The 17,598-nt window shown below is 34.3% G+C and overlaps 1 protein-coding gene across 3 annotated transcripts in view; it reads right to left on the reverse strand.

Moving 5' to 3' along the window:
• Positions 1–7,921: 7,921 nt before the first annotated feature.
• Micu2 (mitochondrial calcium uptake 2) overlaps positions 7,922–17,598 on the reverse strand; it is a 109,520-nt gene continuing 99,843 nt past the window's right edge. For all 3 annotated transcript variants that reach the window (XM_026394916.2, XM_026394915.2, XM_026394917.2), the window contains 5 exons: positions 17,339–17,436; positions 13,900–14,071; positions 10,183–10,291; positions 9,448–9,605; positions 7,922–8,576 (listed from right to left, as the gene is read on the reverse strand). In XM_026394916.2, the coding sequence (XP_026250701.1) occupies positions 8,472–8,576; positions 9,448–9,605; positions 10,183–10,291; positions 13,900–14,071; positions 17,339–17,436 (642 nt within the window). In that variant the 3' untranslated portion in view covers positions 7,922–8,471. The remainder of the gene's footprint in view (positions 8,577–9,447; positions 9,606–10,182; positions 10,292–13,899; positions 14,072–17,338; positions 17,437–17,598) is intronic.

The following is a 17,598-nucleotide window of genomic DNA, read 5'->3' on the forward strand; positions in this document are numbered from 1 at the left end:
GGCTCCCTACACCCATGGCTTCCACATTCATGGATTTACCCAACTATGGATCAAAAATATTTTTAAAAACTTCATCTGCTTTGAGCATGTACAGACTTTCTCTCTTGTCATCATTTCCTAAACAATATAGTGTAACAACTATCTACATAGCACTTATACTGTATTAGATATTATGCATCATCTAGATATGATTTCAGGTATACAGGAGCATAAGTATAGGTTCTAGGCAAACAATATACCAATTTATAGAAGGAATTTAAGCATCTGCAAGTTTTGGTATTCATGGGAGTCCTGGAATAAATCATCTGTGTACACCAAGAAATGGATCTCTCTCTCTCTTTCTCTGTATGTGTATATGTGTATGTATGTGTGTGTGTGTGTGTGTGTGTGTATATATATATATATATATATATATATATATATATAAATTTTAGTTGTTGATGGATCTTTATTTTATTCATTTATTTATATGTGGTGCTTAGGATTGAACCCAGTGCCTCATATATGCTAGGCAAGCACTGTACCACTGAATCACAACCCCAGCCCCAAGAAATTGCTATATATATATTTTTTTAAATTTAAATTTTTTAATTAGTTATACATGACAATAGAATGCATTTATGCACTTTGATATATCATACATAGATGGGATAAAATTTCTCATTTTTATGAGTGTACATGTTACAGAATCATATTGGTCATGTAGTCACATATATACATACATATAGCAATAATGTCTGTTTCATTCTACTATCTTTCCTATCCCCATATCCCCTCCTCTCTCCTCCCATCACTTCCCTCTACCTAATCTAATAAGGTAATGCTATTCTTTCCTAGTGCCCCCCCACACCATATTGTGTATTAGCATCCACATATTAGAGAAAACATTTGGCTTTTGGTTTTGTGGAATTGGCTTATTTCACTTAGCATGATATTCTCCAACTCCAACCATTTATTGGCAGATGCCATAATTTTACTCTTCTTTAAAGCTGAGTAATAGTTCATTGAGTATATATATGACATTTTCTTTATCCATTAATCTATTGAGGGACACCTAGGTTGGTTCCATGGTCTAGCTATTGTGAATTGAACTGCTATAATCATTGATGTGGCTGTGTCACTATAATATGCTGATTTTAAGTCCTTTGGGTATAAACCAAGGAGTGGGATAGCTGGGGAAAATGGTGGTTCCATTCCCAGTTTTCTGAGGAATCTCCATACTGTTTTCCATAGTGGTTACACCAATCTGCAGTCCCACCACCAATGTATGAGTGTACCTTTTCACCACATCCTTGTCAGCATTTATTGTTGCCTGTATTCTTGATGATTGCCATTCTGAAAGGAGTGAGATGAAATCTTTGTGTAGTTTTGATTGGCATCTCTCTAATTGCTAGAGATGTTGAATGAACACTTTCTCATATATTTGTTGATCAAATAAATGTTTTTCTTCTTCTGTGAAGTGTCTGTTCAGTTCCTTAGCCCATTTATTGACTGGGTTATTTATTTATTTGTTTTTTTAGTTCTTCATATATCATACAGATTAATGCTTTATCAGAGGGGCATGTGGTAAAGACTTCTTTGAATCTGTAGGCTCTCTCCTCACTTCATTGTTTCCTTTGCTGAGAAAAAGCTTTTTAATTTTAATCCATCTTATTTATTGATTCTTGATTTTATTTCTTGCATTTTAGGAGTCTTGTTAAGGAAGTCAGATTCTAGGCTGACGTGGTGAAAATTTGGGCCTATTTTTTCTTCTATTAGGTGCAGGGTCTCTGTTCTAGTGCCTAAGTCTTTGATCCACTTTGAGTTGATTTTTGTGCAGGGTGAGAGATAGAGGTATAAGTTCATTTTGCTACATATGGATTTCCAGTTTCGCCAGCACCATTTGTTGAATAGGCTATCTTTTCTCCAGTGAATGTTTTTGGTACCCTTGTCTAGTATGAAATAATTGTATTTATGTGGGTTTGTCTGTGTTTTCTATTCTGTACTATTGGTCCTCCAATCTATTTTGGCACCAATACCATGCTGTTTTTGTTACTGTAACTCTGTAGTATAGTTAAGATCTGGTATTGTGATGCCTCCTGCTTCACTTTTCTTGCTAAGAATTGCTTTAGCTATTCTAGGTCTCTTATTTTTCCAAATAAATTTCATGATTGATTGTTTTTTCTAGTTCTATAAAGAATGTCATTGGGATTTTAATAGGAATTGCATTAAATCTGTATAACGCTTTTGGTAGTATGATCATTTTGACAATATTAATTCTGCCATTATTCAGGAGCATGGAAATCTTTCCATCTTCTGAGTTTTTTTTTTTTCCAATTTCTTTCTTTAGTGTTCTGAGTTTTCATTGTAGAGGTCTTTCATCTCTTTTTTTTTTTTTTTTTAAGATTGATTTCTGGGCATTTTATTTATTTATTTTTTTTTGAGGCTATTGTGAGTAGTTTTCCTAATTTCTCTTTCAGTGGATTCATCACTGATGTATAGGAGTGTGTTTGATTTTTGGGTGTTGATTTTATATCCTGCTACTTTGCTGAATTCATTTATTAGTTCTAGAAGTTTTCTAGTGGAAATTTTTGGATCTTCTAGATATAGAGTCATGTTATCAGCAAGTAGTGATAGTTTGAGTTATTCTTTACCTATTTGTATCCCTTTAATTTCTTTCTTTTGTCTAAGTGCTCTGGCTAGAGTTTCAAGGATGATGTTGAATAGAAGTAGTGAAAGAGGACATCCTTGACTTGTTCCAGTTTTTTAATGGGAATGCTTTAAAATGTTCTCCATTTAGAATGATGCTGGCCTTGGGTTTAGCAAGTATAGCTTTTACATTGTTTAGATATGTTCCTACTATCCCTAGTTTTTCTAGTGTTTTGAACATCAAAATGTGCTATATTTTGTTAAATGCTTTTTCTGCATCTATTGAGATGATCATATAATTCTTGTTTTTAAGTCTATTAATAATGATGAATTACTTTTATTGATTTCCATATGTTGAACCAACCCTGCATCCCTGGGATGAATCCCACTTGATCATGGTGCACTATCTTTTTAATATGTTTATCTATGTGACTTGCCAGAATTTTATTGAGAATTCTTGCATCTATGTTCATCAGGGATATTGGTCTGAAGTTTTCTTTCCTTGATGTGTCTTTGTCTAGTTTTGATATCAGGGTGATATTAGCCTCATAGAATGAGTTTGAAAGTGTTCCCTCCTTTTCTATTTCATGGAATACTTTGTTCTTCTTTGAAGGTCTTGTAGAACTTGGCTGAGAATCCATCTGGTCCTTGGCTTTTCTTGGTTGGTAGGCTTTTGATGGCGTTTTCTATTTCATTACTTGAAATTGATCTGTTTAAAGCATGTATGACCGCCTCATTCAGTTTGGGTAGGTCATATGTCTCTAGAAGTCTGTGGATGTCTTTGATATTTTCTATTTTAGTAGAGTATACATTTTCAAAATGTTTTCTAATTATCAAGAATGGCTATATTTGTGACATAAATTTTATTTGATATAAATCTTGTTTTACATGTTTTAAACTTATTATATTTTGAATATTTACCCATGCTTCTCCAGTTCAATACCTAGTATTTCATAGCATGCACTCATCACATTTTCTGTTTCCTTAGTGAGGAACATTTGAGTTACTCAAATTCCCTCTACTGCAATCAATACTGAGATGAACTTCTTTGAACCTCATGGGATTTGAACTTATTTTTCTAGGGGCATCTGTCCAACAGTGAGACTTCTGAATCACAGGGTGAACACATACTTAATTTCATTAAAGATTATCAGATTGTTTTCTAACCAGCGGTACACAAGGGGTACTCTTTCTCCAAGTCTACACTAATATTTGATATTACCTGAATTTTATGTTTTGCCAATCTGATAAGCATGAACTGGTATCTTGTTTTAATTCACACTTCTCTGATTACTATTTAGCTCAACTATTTTTATTAGTCATTCAGATTGATCTCCTGTCTACTATCTCACCTCTCCATGGTGAATGATTCAAATTTATAGTATTACCTGGTTCTTTTTCTCTTTTCCTTTTATCTTCTCTCCTTTCTTCCTCTCCCCTGCCCTTTGCTCCCCTCCTGTGTCCTTCTCCTCCCTCCCTTCTTTTTTTGAGATGGGGGTGACGGGTGTCTCATAGTGTTGCCCAGGTTGGCCTCAAACCCCTGGGACCAAGTGATCCTCTTACCTCAGCCTCCCAAAGAAGCTGGGATTATAGGCATGAGCCACTGTGCCTGACCTATTATTTTTCTATAGAGGTCCTTGTTTATTATTATGGATTTTGGATGGCACTGACCCTAGAGTTTTAGAAATGTATAGGGATTTATTTTGGGGGTTCTTCTAGAATAGAAGCAATAGAACATATTGATTGCAAGTTATTTCAATACAAATTCCTTTAAAAATTATATGTTCATGTTTTATCTTAAAAAAATAAATGCAGAGGAAGTTTATTTTACCTATGGAGTCTTACTTCAGAATAGTAAAAAGGACTTCTGTAATTTGGATCTTAAGTGTCCCCTAATGCTCCATCTGTTATAAAGGCTAGTGCTCACCTTGGTGTTATTAGGTGGTGGAACCTTTAAGAGGTGGTGCTTAGTGGGAGGCCTTTTAGGTCATTGGGGTGTGCCTTCAGGGGGCATTGTGGTACCACCATTTTGGTAAATTAAGACCAAAATAAGTATCCAAAAATAAATGTATTGTCATTTAAGATTTTTTTTTTTTTAAAAAGAAGGGCATTGTGGGACCCTGGTTTTTTCCTTTTCCTCCCTTTCTCTTTCTGGTGAAGAGGTGAGCAGTTTTTCTCCCTGATGCCCTCCCCATCGTTACCATCCCCCAAAGGCCTAAAAACAATGAGTCTGCCTGATCTTAGACTGGAACCTAAAAACTGTGAGCCAAAATAACCCTTTTCTTTTTATGAACTAATTATCTCAGTTATTTGTTAGAGTAACAGAAAGTTGACTAATACAAGAATACAAAGCTTTTGTTAAAAACAGTTGTGGGGAAGATATTGGGTGTCTTTAGGCTGAGAAATAATTCAGATATTGACCTTTTGTTGGCTTTTGATGTTTCTAAAAACTTTGTATTTTAATCATCTACTTGTTAATTTTTATCTATGTTGAGATGTATTTCATATATAGTATAGTTCACTCATTTCAAGTGTATAATTGAGTGGGTTTGGTTTACTACATTGTTAATTTTTAAAAATTGTAGTATAATTGACATATTTGCCATTTTCACATTTTTAAATATATTACAGTGAAATTGTATTCATCATGTTGGGCATCTGTCACCAACTCCTGTTTCTGAATATTTCCATCAATCCAAACCAAAATTATTTAACCATTAAGCAATAATTCTCCACCCTGTCAACTTGGCAGAATCTATTTTGTCTCAGGAATTTATGTATCCTAGGTACCTACATAAGTGGAATCATACATTATTAGTCCTTTTGTGTCTGACTTATTTTACTTCTCAAGGTTCATCTAATAATGTGTAACAGAACCTCATTCATTTTTATGAACTATCAATATACCATTGTATGTGTATAGCACATTTTGTTTTTCCACTTTTTTAATTGCATGATACAATGAACACTGGCATCAAGTACTTGAGTCCCTAGGAATGGAATTGTTGGGTCATAAGAATATGAGCTTACAGTGAAAATCAGTCAATCAATTAATGGGGCAAGAGAAACATCCCTTACAGATGTTAAAGGCTAAGCCCTTGAAATATGTTAATCTGCATAATTGGGAAAACTCTTCCTTTACAGCATATGTTTTAGGCTGACAAATGGCCAAGAGCTTTTATCCTATTATTACCAAAAACTTTTGCAGATTAAGAAACATCAAGGGGCTGGGGTTGTGGCTCAGAGGTAGAGCACTCACCTAGCATGCGTGAGGCCCCGGGTTCAATCCTCAGTACCACATAAAAAATAAAATATAGGGACTGGGATGGTGGCTCAGTGGTAGAGTGCTCGCCTAGCATGCATGAGGCACTGGGTTTGATCCTCGGCACCACGTTGAAAACAACAAACTAATGTATCCACCTAAAACTAAAGATACATAAATAAATAAATATTAAAAAAATAATATATATTGGGTCCACCTATAACTAAAAAAAAAAAAAAAAAACCAAACCCAACATCAAGCTGGGCGTGATGGTGCATACCTGTAATCCCAGCCAATTGGGAGGCTGAGACAGGAGGATCGCGAGTTCAAAGCCAGCCTCAGCAAGGGCAAGGCCCTAAGCAACTCAGTGAGACCTGTCTCTTAATACAAAATTGAGCTGGGGATGTGGCTCAGTGGTTGAATGCCCCTGAGTTAAATCTCTGGTACCCCCCCCCCCAAAAAAAAGAAACATCAATTTGTGGCTCAGTGATAGAGCTTTTGACTAATTTATGTGAGGCACTGTGTGTTCAATCTTCAGCACCACATAAATAAAATAAAGGTATTGTGTCCACCTACAACTAAAATTAAAAAAAAATATTTTATATAAAGGAAACATTGGGCTGGGGTTGTGGCTCAGTGGAACAGCACTTGCCTAGCACGTGTGAGGCACTGAGTTTGATGCTCAGCACTGCTATAAAATAAAAGGTCCATAAACAACTAAAAAAAAAATTAAAAAAAGAAACATCAATTTGCTCTAATTGCAAATCGATGGAGGACTAATTGTAAAGTTGGAGACTTATACTTTCTGATATCACTACTTCCCTGAAAACTGCAATAATCAAAACAGTGTGATAGTGTCATACAGACAGATATTCTTATAATCTTATAATATTACTGGCATTAATTTTTATTTTTGGTACAGGGATTCAACTCAGGGGCACTCGACCACTGAGCCACATCCTTAGTCCCTTTTTGTATTTTATTTAGAGACAGGGTCTCAATGAATTCCTTAGTGTCTTGCCTTTGCTGAGGCTGGCTTTGAACTTGTGATCCTCCTGTCTTGGCCTACCAAGCTGTTGGGATTATAGGCATGCTCCACTGAGCCTGGCTGACGTTAAATTATTTTGATGCTCAAACAGTACCAGATTTGGCTGGGAAGGTCCTTCAAGTTGGCTTTGTTCATTTGACTCCCTGTTTTTTCATGAGCCCTCCTTTTTTTTTTTTGGTACTGGGGATTTAACCCAGGGGTGCCTTAACCACTGAGCCACATCTCAGCCTTTATTTTTTTAAATATTTTTAGTTGAAGATGGAACATAACATCTTTATTTATTTTACTGTGGTGCTGAGGATCAAATCCAGTGCCTCACACATGCTAGGCAAGTGCTCTACCATTGAGCCCCAACCCCAACCCTTTATTTTTTATTGAGACATGTGCTAAGTTACTTAGTTGTTTAATTCACAAAAGATGTTACAGACCAGGCCATGGCCCTGGAATGAGCAGTTCTCTATAGAGGTAAAACTGGTTTTAAATACATTTATTTTATTTACTTCTTTTTACGTGGTGTTGAGGATCAAATCCAACACCTCGCTAGGTAAGTGCTCTACTGCTGAGCCACAACCCTAGCCGCAAGAAGCATATTTATTTTTTTTTAGTAAATTTTATTGATTATTTATTTTTAAAAGAAGTAACCATTTTACACAATTTTATATTTGCTTTAATGCCCGTTAATTTCTAGTATCACTTTAAACATTTCCCACAACCCAGAATATTTCATGATACCCTGATCTTGTGATCAAAATTCTCCCCAACCACACTTTTTAATTTTTTCCTCCCAGTGCTAGAGATCAAACTCAGGGCCTCCAGCATGCTAGGAAAGTGCTCTACCGCTGAGCTACACCCCCAACCCTATACTAGTTTTTAAGAACATAAACTAGCGAAAGTGACAAGGAATTAAAGTATTTACATTTTTAAAATGTGGTATTAAAAATATATGTAAAATAAAAAGCATCTGCATATTTTGTATGTGTGAATATTTTATTCTGCTTCCAGATATAAGATACAAACATTTTTTACATGTTATTTTTATTAAAGACACCAAATGTACAGCTAACTGAAATAAAACAGACATGAGATATGATACAAATGAGAAAAGTCTCAAGTTTTAACTTCATTTACCCTATTAGGAACATCACAACTTCTGAAATCAACACTGGCCTTGTGAATCAAGTACTTTTTTCCCATAAGCACTTATCCACTCTTCCAGAAAGCGTATCATGCTTTTGTGCCTAAAGAATCAGTGAAGAAGTAAGCTTTTCCATCTTCCCAAAGCACTAAATGTTACTTGGAATTAGGTCTTTGGACAGAATCCAATATCTGATTTTGTAAAACAATATTTTCCTTTCTAAAGAGTTCTTTTCTGAAAATATATCAAGAAATTATTGAATTAGAAAGCAAATATATGGCATCTCTATATTACAAAGGAAATCAGTGAAGACTTAAAAGTAAGAGCAGCAAGTATTTTTTAAAAAATATCAAATTTTGGCATTTGGAGCAATATAATTGCCTTATTATTATTTTAATTTAAAAAAGGCCATTTCCAGCTTGTTTCCAGGCTTCTTTTACTCCTTTAATGCTTTCTTTTTTCACACATTTCCAGTATTCTTGTATACTCTGTTGTTGTGGCACCTGTTGACCAACAGTAAAATATACAGTCATTTTCTTCAAGGATAAACATTATTTCATGTGAGCTTTATGGTTTTGCTTATTTCCTTCCCACACTCCTCCCTAGAAAAACTGAAGGTTTTAATGAAAATCAAATTTACTAATTTTCCACAAACTATGTTTGTTGCAGAAAACTGAGCTTGCTTTTCTAAGTTGTAAATGAATAGCCTTATCTGCAAGAACTTGGACACTGTATATTCTATTATCCTCTTTCTTCCAGCCTAACTACCTCCCTATGTACCATGTAGATTCTCTTTGGAACCTAGTTTTGGAAACCTTTGCAGATATCTTTCATGAGTGCTTCCAGGAGCTATTAATCTAAATAAATTCCAAGTTTATTTTATAGACCAATAGGTGAAGATGAGTGAATAATTATAATAGCTAATATTTATTTCATGTGTCTCAGTTTTGGTGCTAAGTATTTTACACTCAATTCTAATAATTCTTTCTGGTAGATTTTATCAGTATTCTCATTAGACAGATGAGAAATATGAGTGGAGGCTCAGAAAATTAAGTTCTGCAAAATTCAGCATTTAATAAACAATAAAGCTAGATTTGAATCTAAAGAGGTTGTATGACTATAGAGCCCAAAGTCAAATCCTAGGCTATGATTTCTGAATAGTGGTATCTATTAGGTTCAAATTTTTTTTAAAAGCAAAGAAAAATGCTGAAATTCATTTTATGAAAAAGATATTTCAGTGTTTCAACTATAGCTTATAATTGCTTTATAAATGGTTAAAATTCCATTTAAGACTGTAATTTGCCCATTGATAATAACATTATCAATATTAGTAACATGTAACATGTAGTTTTTTAAAAACTCAAAATATGTTACCCATAAACCTCGATGCATCCTGTTTTTTAACACCCCAAGAAACTCTTCATGGCTAAGGCATTCATCATCATCCAAATCAAAGATCTTGAAGACCGTGTCCAAAATATTGTTTGAGAGCTCTTGTCCTGTTGCTACTTTTACAGCTCTCTTAAACTCCGCTTTAAACAAACAAAAAACAACCCATCAAATAGGTGAAACAGTGTAAGTGGAATTAATCTAAATTTTCTTTATATGAGAAGTAAAACGAAATCTAAGGTTTTATTATTTGGGAACTAAAATACAAAAATACTCATAATGAATTTATTCAAATAATGAATTTGGTTTAGAAATGACATAAGAGTAACTGTAAGTCTAAGTAAGATATTTTAATTTAATTGAAATGTTAGCCGCATATTTAAATATTTCCTTTCCTTTTTAGGAGAATGAGAAACAAAAGCAAAACAGTAACTGTTGAATAAATCTTTTGATATTGTAAATCTAGAATAACTATATAGAAATAAAAGGAAAATTATTTTGCTGAAAACTGGTTTCTTGATTGGTATCATCTAGTTGAAAAACAGAAATAGTTTATGGATGATAAAAATTAAATGATTCAGGGGCTGAGGATGTGGCTCAAGTGGTAGCGCGCTCGCTTGGCATGCGTGCGGCCTGGGTTCGATCCTCAGCACCACATACAAAGATGTTGTGTCCGCCTAAAAAATAAATATTAAAAAAAAAATGATTCATATATCTTACCTAGTCTGACAGGTCGATTAGCTAAGCTAAACATTTGCATGGCAATGGCAAAGTCTTCCAAGTGGGTTGTAAAATGGCAAAATGACTTGAACTCATCCAAACTAATGCTCTAATAAAAATAAAGAGGTTTTATTACAATTTTATAAAAACATTAAGCAATCTTATGAATATAATTGTGAGTCATCTTTTCTATCATAAAGCTTATAAAGTTAGATCTAAGCAAGCCTATTAAAAAGTTGAAGATGCAGAATAATACTAGAATTAAAGGTTTTAGAATTTAAGAACAGTGTGAGAATAACTAGTAGGGCCACTCTGTGACTGTATAGACTGGAGACTGTGTTAATGGGGTCTCCTCGAGTTATACAGTGTAAACCTTGGGGTGGCCCTGAATTATGGACTGAATTCATATTATGAAGCCTTAATCCCCAATGTAACTTTATTTTGGCGACAGGGCCTGTAAAGAGATGAATATATAATAGGAATTGAGCCCTAATCCAATAAGACTGGTGTCCAATAAGAAGAAGAGATATCAGAGCTCATTCACTCTTGTGAATACTAGGTCTCCTTATGTGTGCACAAAGAAATGGCCATATGAGGACAAAAAGAGATGACGCTGTGAGCAAGCTATTACCAGATAATAGCCCTGCTGGAGTTTTGACTTCCTCTTGAATAGAGAGGAAATACATTTGTATTGTTTAAGCTGCTCAGTTGGTGGTATTTTCTTATGGTAGCTCAAGGAAACTTACACAGTCTGTTAAGTGGCCACTTCTGCTTAGTTTTTTTAGTGAACATAGTACTGAACAAGAGAATTTAGGTTTGGAGATAGACTTAGGTTGAAATTCCAGTTTTGCCACTTACTCTGGTGATCTTAGAGAAAGTTTTAGGTAAGTAATCCTTTAGGAGTTAGGTAATTTGACCAGGTCTATTAAGTGGAACAATTAGATGTGGACCTCTGTCCATCTGACTTCAAAATCTATGTATTTCAAATAAAAACAAAGGTCTGGGGATATGGCTCAGTGGTAGAATGCTTGCCTAACACGTGTATAGCCCTGGATTCCATCTCCAACACTATGAAACAGACAAATAAAAACCCCAAAGAAATCCCTCAAAACAAAACAAAAAAATATTAAAAGATAATTTTTCCATTAAAAGTAAAAAGTATAGGGCTGGGGCTGTAGCTCAACGGCAGAGCAGTTGCTTTGCATGTATGAGGCATTGAGTTTGATCCTCAGCCCACATAAAAATAAAGACATTCTGTCCATCTACAACTATAAAAAAATTAAAGTAAAAAGTATAAAAATTCATAACTTAAAAATAACATTTTTCGGGCTGGGGATGTGGCTCAAGCGGTAGCGAGCTCGCCTGGCATGCGTGCGGCCCGGGTTCGATCCTCAGCACCACATACCAACAAAGATGTGTCCGCCGAGAACTAAAAAATAAATATTAAAAAAAAAAATTCTCTCTCTCTCTCCTCTCTCACTCTCTCTTAAAAAAAAAAAAAAAGTAACATTTTCACTATTTTTAGAAAAGTGAAGGGAACTTGTAGGGAACTTCAGGATGATGTTCTTTGCATATGTGTGGTCTTACTCAAGTTTCTAAAGAAGTAATATGAACGTGTAGCATCCTTAAAGAAAAGAGGGATGGTAAAACACTATGTCCCTTAATGTCCAAATACATAATATCTTGAAGGAAACTGGCTTTTTCTTATGCATACTGAGAACTGGGGCTAAAAGTTAGTGTTATCTGTAGAAAGCTACTTGCCTGCATGTACATCAGGGTAGTTACTCCTTGGGATACTGGTCAAACTAAGTAAGCTAATGCTGATTATGTCACTGCTTCTATACACTAACATATAAACTCCCTGAGTGAGAACTAGTGTAGAACTGAGGGCATTGTGGAAAGGATATGTATTATTCATCCAGCTGGCTGCCACTGGTCAAAAAAGGATGAGGGAGAGGAGAAACTATTTGGCAAAACAATGAGGGACAGAGGTACTATGTGTTCAGCCAATTGCTACTGAACTCTTCTTGAAGCAGTCACTAAACTCTCATAAGCTTTTCACAGTAAAACATATGTCTTGCTGCGCTCTGGGCACTTTCTTTGGCCTTTCTGCAACCTACCCTAATGTTCTGGCTCAATTTGGCTGTGAACATCATAAAAATTCAAGCAGTACAAAGTATAAATAATGAAAAAATTTTGTTACTCTTCTAATCTTCAATTCCTTTTCCCAGAGATAAAGCACTGACACCTGTTCATCCTACCAGAAATATTCTACTTGTATACTATTTCACGTGTACATACACATACACAAAATCTTGTTTTACAGTGGGAACATCCTCTTCACACATTTCTAGACTTTGCTTTATTTTATTAATAGTCTATTAATCAGGGGCTAGGGTTGTGGCTCAGCGGTAGAGCCCTTGCCTAGCACATGTGGGATGCTGGTTTCGATCCTCAGCACCACATAAAAATAAAATAAAGGTATTGTGTCCAACTACAACTAAAACAAAATATTTTTTTAAATAACCAGTTAATTTGTAACTGCAGTAAATCTAGGATGTTCTAAGTAATAAAATCATTCTATTTATAGACCTATTAAAGAAAGAGTGGCCATTATAATATGTATGTATGTATATATATATATATATATATGTATGTATATATATATATACACACACACACACATACATATATATATCCCATATATAATATAGATAAGTTTTCTTTGATAGCCATCAACATTAGAAAGCTTTCTTCATTTTTTTTTTTTGTTTTTAGTTGTAGATGAACACAATACCTTTATTTTTATTTTATTTTTGTGGTGCTGGAGATTGAACTCAGGACCTTGTACCTGCGAGGCAATCACTTACCAAGCTATGTCCCCAGCCCTTTATTTATTTATTTTTTTAATGTGGTGCTGATGATTGAACCCAGTGCCTCATGTGTGCGAGAGAAGTACTCTACCACTGAACTATAACCCCAGCCACTGTTAGATGTATTTCTAATTGTTATATATTTATATTTCAGTTATAATGGGATCTTTTATTATGTTTAATATTTTCTTTCACATTAGAAATAATGTTTTTAAAAAAGTTATATAAAATTATATGTCTGCCGCAAAATAATTTTTGGAACAATACATAAAAGTATTAAGAGAGAAAGTAAAAATCACTTGGAATCTCACTACTGCACAGTAATCATTACTAATAGTTTGGTGGTCATCATTCTATACTTCATACACACACCCCATTACATTTTCTATCTTGAAATTGGTATCTAGGACAGGTACTTCTAATATATTAGCACTGCAATAGGCATTTACTTGAATTATTGTTTCTAATGATTTTTTTGACTGGATTCTCTGGGCACAAAATCACATCAAGTGGAAAGACAACTGTTACCTTCCAATTTTTATACTCTTTAAAAAAATAACCTTACTTATTTGCAATGGCTAAGGTCCTCCAACATATATTTAATAACAGTGGTAAGAGGAGATTCTTGTTCCTAACTTTAGTGGTAATGTAAACTCATGATTACTATACTAATTCTGTCTTAGTAGTTCATTCATAGGAAAACAGTATGTGCAAAATATTCTTCAACTTAATTTTATAGTTCCATAAAAGAACAATCTTGGTTAACTTAGAAGTTACTTTAATAAAAAAGAAAATGCTAACTTATTTCATCTTTATCACATGCAAATGAAAAGGGCATACGAACCTCTCCTGCTGACAACCTCTCTCTAACGTTTTTCCAATAAATGTCTTTATTTTCAGTGTTAGTGAAAAAAAGTAGCCACTCTGCAAAGTCTTCTTTTCTCATGAAACTCAAACCTTTAGAAAACTGAAGGAATTCCATTTCTTGAATCTCTGTTTGTAAATTTTCTGTAAATCTAAATATTAAAATACAAAAAAATTGATAAAAGCAATTAATAGCATTCAACCATAATATTGTAAATAGTACTTCAAAGTGCCTTCATTATTCCCTCCTGATTGACAGGTGTCTTGATATAGTGAGCAGTTATAGTGTTAGTGTTATAAAAAGGGTTGTGGGGAAGAAGATGCAGAGAAGTTGGTAAGGTTCAATGCCTGCTTCATTCAATCTCTGATTTCCCATACTCAATTTATTTGTGTAAATTATATCTGGCAATATACATTTTGTGTGTATGTGTGTGTGTGTGTGTGTGTTTTAATTAGATGTTGATGGATGTATTCATTCATTTATTTATATGTGGTGCTAAGAATTGAACCCAGTGCCTAGCACATGCTAGGGAAGTGCTCTACCACTTGAGCCACAACCCCAGCCCTGGCAATCTACATTTTGATAAATATTTTAAAATTATGTAAATTGTTTTGATATATCCAAAGAAAATAAAATTCCATGGAAAACAATTTTTCCAATATAGAAACATTATCAATGATCAGACAAGTTTAAGGGGCACTGCTTTTAGAATGTTAATTATAATTAATAGTTTCTAAAATTTTTCAGATATCAAAATTTATACGTAACCAATGGCTTTGAATTGAAAGATCTTCCTAAAGATATCGATAATCTTTTGGACAATAACGTATGTCTATATGATCAACATTCCTTTCTCATAAAAACAACATGGCACATTGATGAAACTTTCATCAATAGCTCCTGGGAAAGGTACAAGTTGAAAGGATATCTGAATAGGACCCAGAAATGCTGCACTTGTTTTATTACTAAATCATGTGAAAAGTATTATTATTTCTATGAATTTTAATATGTTACAGATCTCTTTACTTTTCTACATGTTAAAATTTCTTTACTGTCATGTCACAATTTAAATAAAAATAAATGGGGTGAAAAAAGAGGTACATTCTAATGCAGTGGGAGAAAATTTGTCACTGTAAACAATTATTTGCTTTAAAATTCCCTCCAAACCTTAAAAACTTGTTTTATCTTGGGCTTCTTCCTATGTGGTAGGCAAAAGTCTGTTATCTACATTTTCTGGTAGTAGTGGATATACAAATTTTTAAATGCCATGTTTATTTATGGGTCAAAGCAGAATATTATCTAAAACTGGAAGCATTTCAAGTTTGCACTGATAGATCAGACATGAAGCAAAGAGACCTGTCAGAGGCTGCTGCATTACTAGAGGAAAGGTGATAGTGACTGAATTGTAGTAGTAATGGGTATAGAGAGAAGTAGAAGAATCCAAGAGATTATTGATGAAAAAAGAATTAACAGTATTTGGTGACTGGATAGAGAGAGAGAGAGAAAGTGCAAGTGAGAGTGATAGAGACACATAGATCAAAGACAACATCTTATTTCTAAATGGAGCTGATGAATGGTATGATACATATTCACTGGTTCTAGTAATAAAAGGGAAGAATACCTATCTCACCTTACAAGGACAGGCAAGATAATATATATAAAATGCTTAGAAAAATGCCACACATGTCATAAGTATTCAACAGTAGCTGCTAACAGTGCTGTAACCATCTTTTCATTTTCCTCATTAATTAAGCCCAGGCAGACTTCACTTTTTGATAGTCTGAGCCACTTTCTTGCTCATATTCTCAGTATGAGCTTTCTTGCTTATGTCCCCTTGGGCTTCTTCAACTGATTTGAAGAACATCATACAATAGCTGCACATATTAGTATCTGTTTAAATTCACGGTCTTCCTCTTTAATGGGGTCCTTCCCTGCTCATTTGCTCCCAAACTTCAACACAGGGAGCACTAAATGATTTTCTGCATTACCAAAATACCTCTTAATCTATGAAAGCATTGATTACAATGCATTTAAATGTTTCTGTATGACCCTATAAGGGACTGTTCCCAATGTTTGAAACATGGCCTGACAAATAGTACATAGTACGCATTCAATAAGTCTTTATTAAACTCCACTGAGTTGAACAAGATGCAAGGCTTGTGTTTCCCAAATCAGTGTTTTCCCTACCATTCTGTACTGCTTTCTGATATCTGTTTTAGGACTTTGGTTAATGGAGTGGCACAAGGAGGCACGTATCTTGTTTTGTATGGAGATACTCTCATTGGGAAGAAGTTAAGCAGGATCCTATATTTAAACATTCATGTGTGTGTATATGTATATGTGTGTGTGTGTGTGTGTGTGTAAATATATATATATATATAATTATTCTCATTCTACAGATAATGAGAAGTTAAATAAGTTGTTTAAGAATAATGTTCATGTAAAGTTTTACTGAAATTTGGACATGTCTGTTTGTTAATGTATTATTTTTGGCTGCTTTCACACTACAAGAGTAGAGTTGTGCAATTGTGACAGAGGCCATATTTACCATTTGGCCCTTTGCAGAAAAAGCTGGCTAGCCCTTGTGCTAGAGAATCAGAGACCATGTGGAGCACAGCTAAATTGTTTCATCAGAGGTAACCTTAGAAGAGATCACTATCAGCTAACCTATCAGCAGACTGCAAAAGAGTAAGTCCAGTCAAGACCAACCTAACCTGGCCCCCACTGGAATTACATCCAACTGACCTGAGGACTAATGCGCATAATAAATGGTCTGTGTTTTAAGATGGGTTGCTTTGTTTTGCATTAAGAATAAACTGACACCAGGGGCATGTCTCTTAGTTGCAAACACAAAATTACTAAAAAGAATTATTATATTCCATAAAACAGATTACTTTTTATAATAGATTAGAATATTTTGAGCATAAGTAACTTTATGCTTCATAGGTTCATTTCTCAGAGACAAAATGCCATTTAGACCCACATAGAGTAGTTTTTGGTCTGCAGTGTTGAGAAATGAATATATTCAGTTTCTTCATTTCTTTTTTTCAATATTTATTTTTTAGTTTTAGATGAACACAATATCTTTATTTTACATTTATGTGGTACTGAGGATCGAACCCATGCATGCTAGGCGAGCACTCTATCACTAAGCCACAACCCCAGCCCCAGTTTCTTCATTTCTTATGCATAACATTTTTTTCCCCTTGTACTGGGGATTGAATTCAGGGGTACTTGAAAACTGAGCCACATCCCCAGCCCTGTTTTGTATTTTATTTAGAGATAGAGTCTCACTGAGTTGCTTAGTGTCTTGCTTTTAACTCATGATGGTCCTGCCTCAGCCTCCCAAGCCCCTGGGATTATAGGCATGTGCCACGGCACTTCATAACATTCTCCTAAATAAATACATTTATATTACCTTCGAAATTCTTTATAGTGAAGTTTTCTTTCTCCTCTTTTTCCAAAGAAGTACATCTGAAGGGTTGTGTTAATTTCAGGTTCTTTCATTACTTGTTCCTATAAAAAATTAAATAATTTCAAATAAATACTCACAAGGACAAAAAATGAAACCTGTAGACTAGAACTCTTGGTATAATGTCCAGAAATGATTCTTGCAGGAAAAAATAAAAGGTGAAAAAGAGCAATGTAGTCATTCCTTCTGTATGTTACTTTGCCTGA

Source organism: Urocitellus parryii, chromosome 2, assembly GCF_045843805.1.
Source record: "Urocitellus parryii isolate mUroPar1 chromosome 2, mUroPar1.hap1, whole genome shotgun sequence".
NCBI lineage: Eukaryota > Metazoa > Chordata > Mammalia > Rodentia > Sciuridae > Urocitellus > Urocitellus parryii.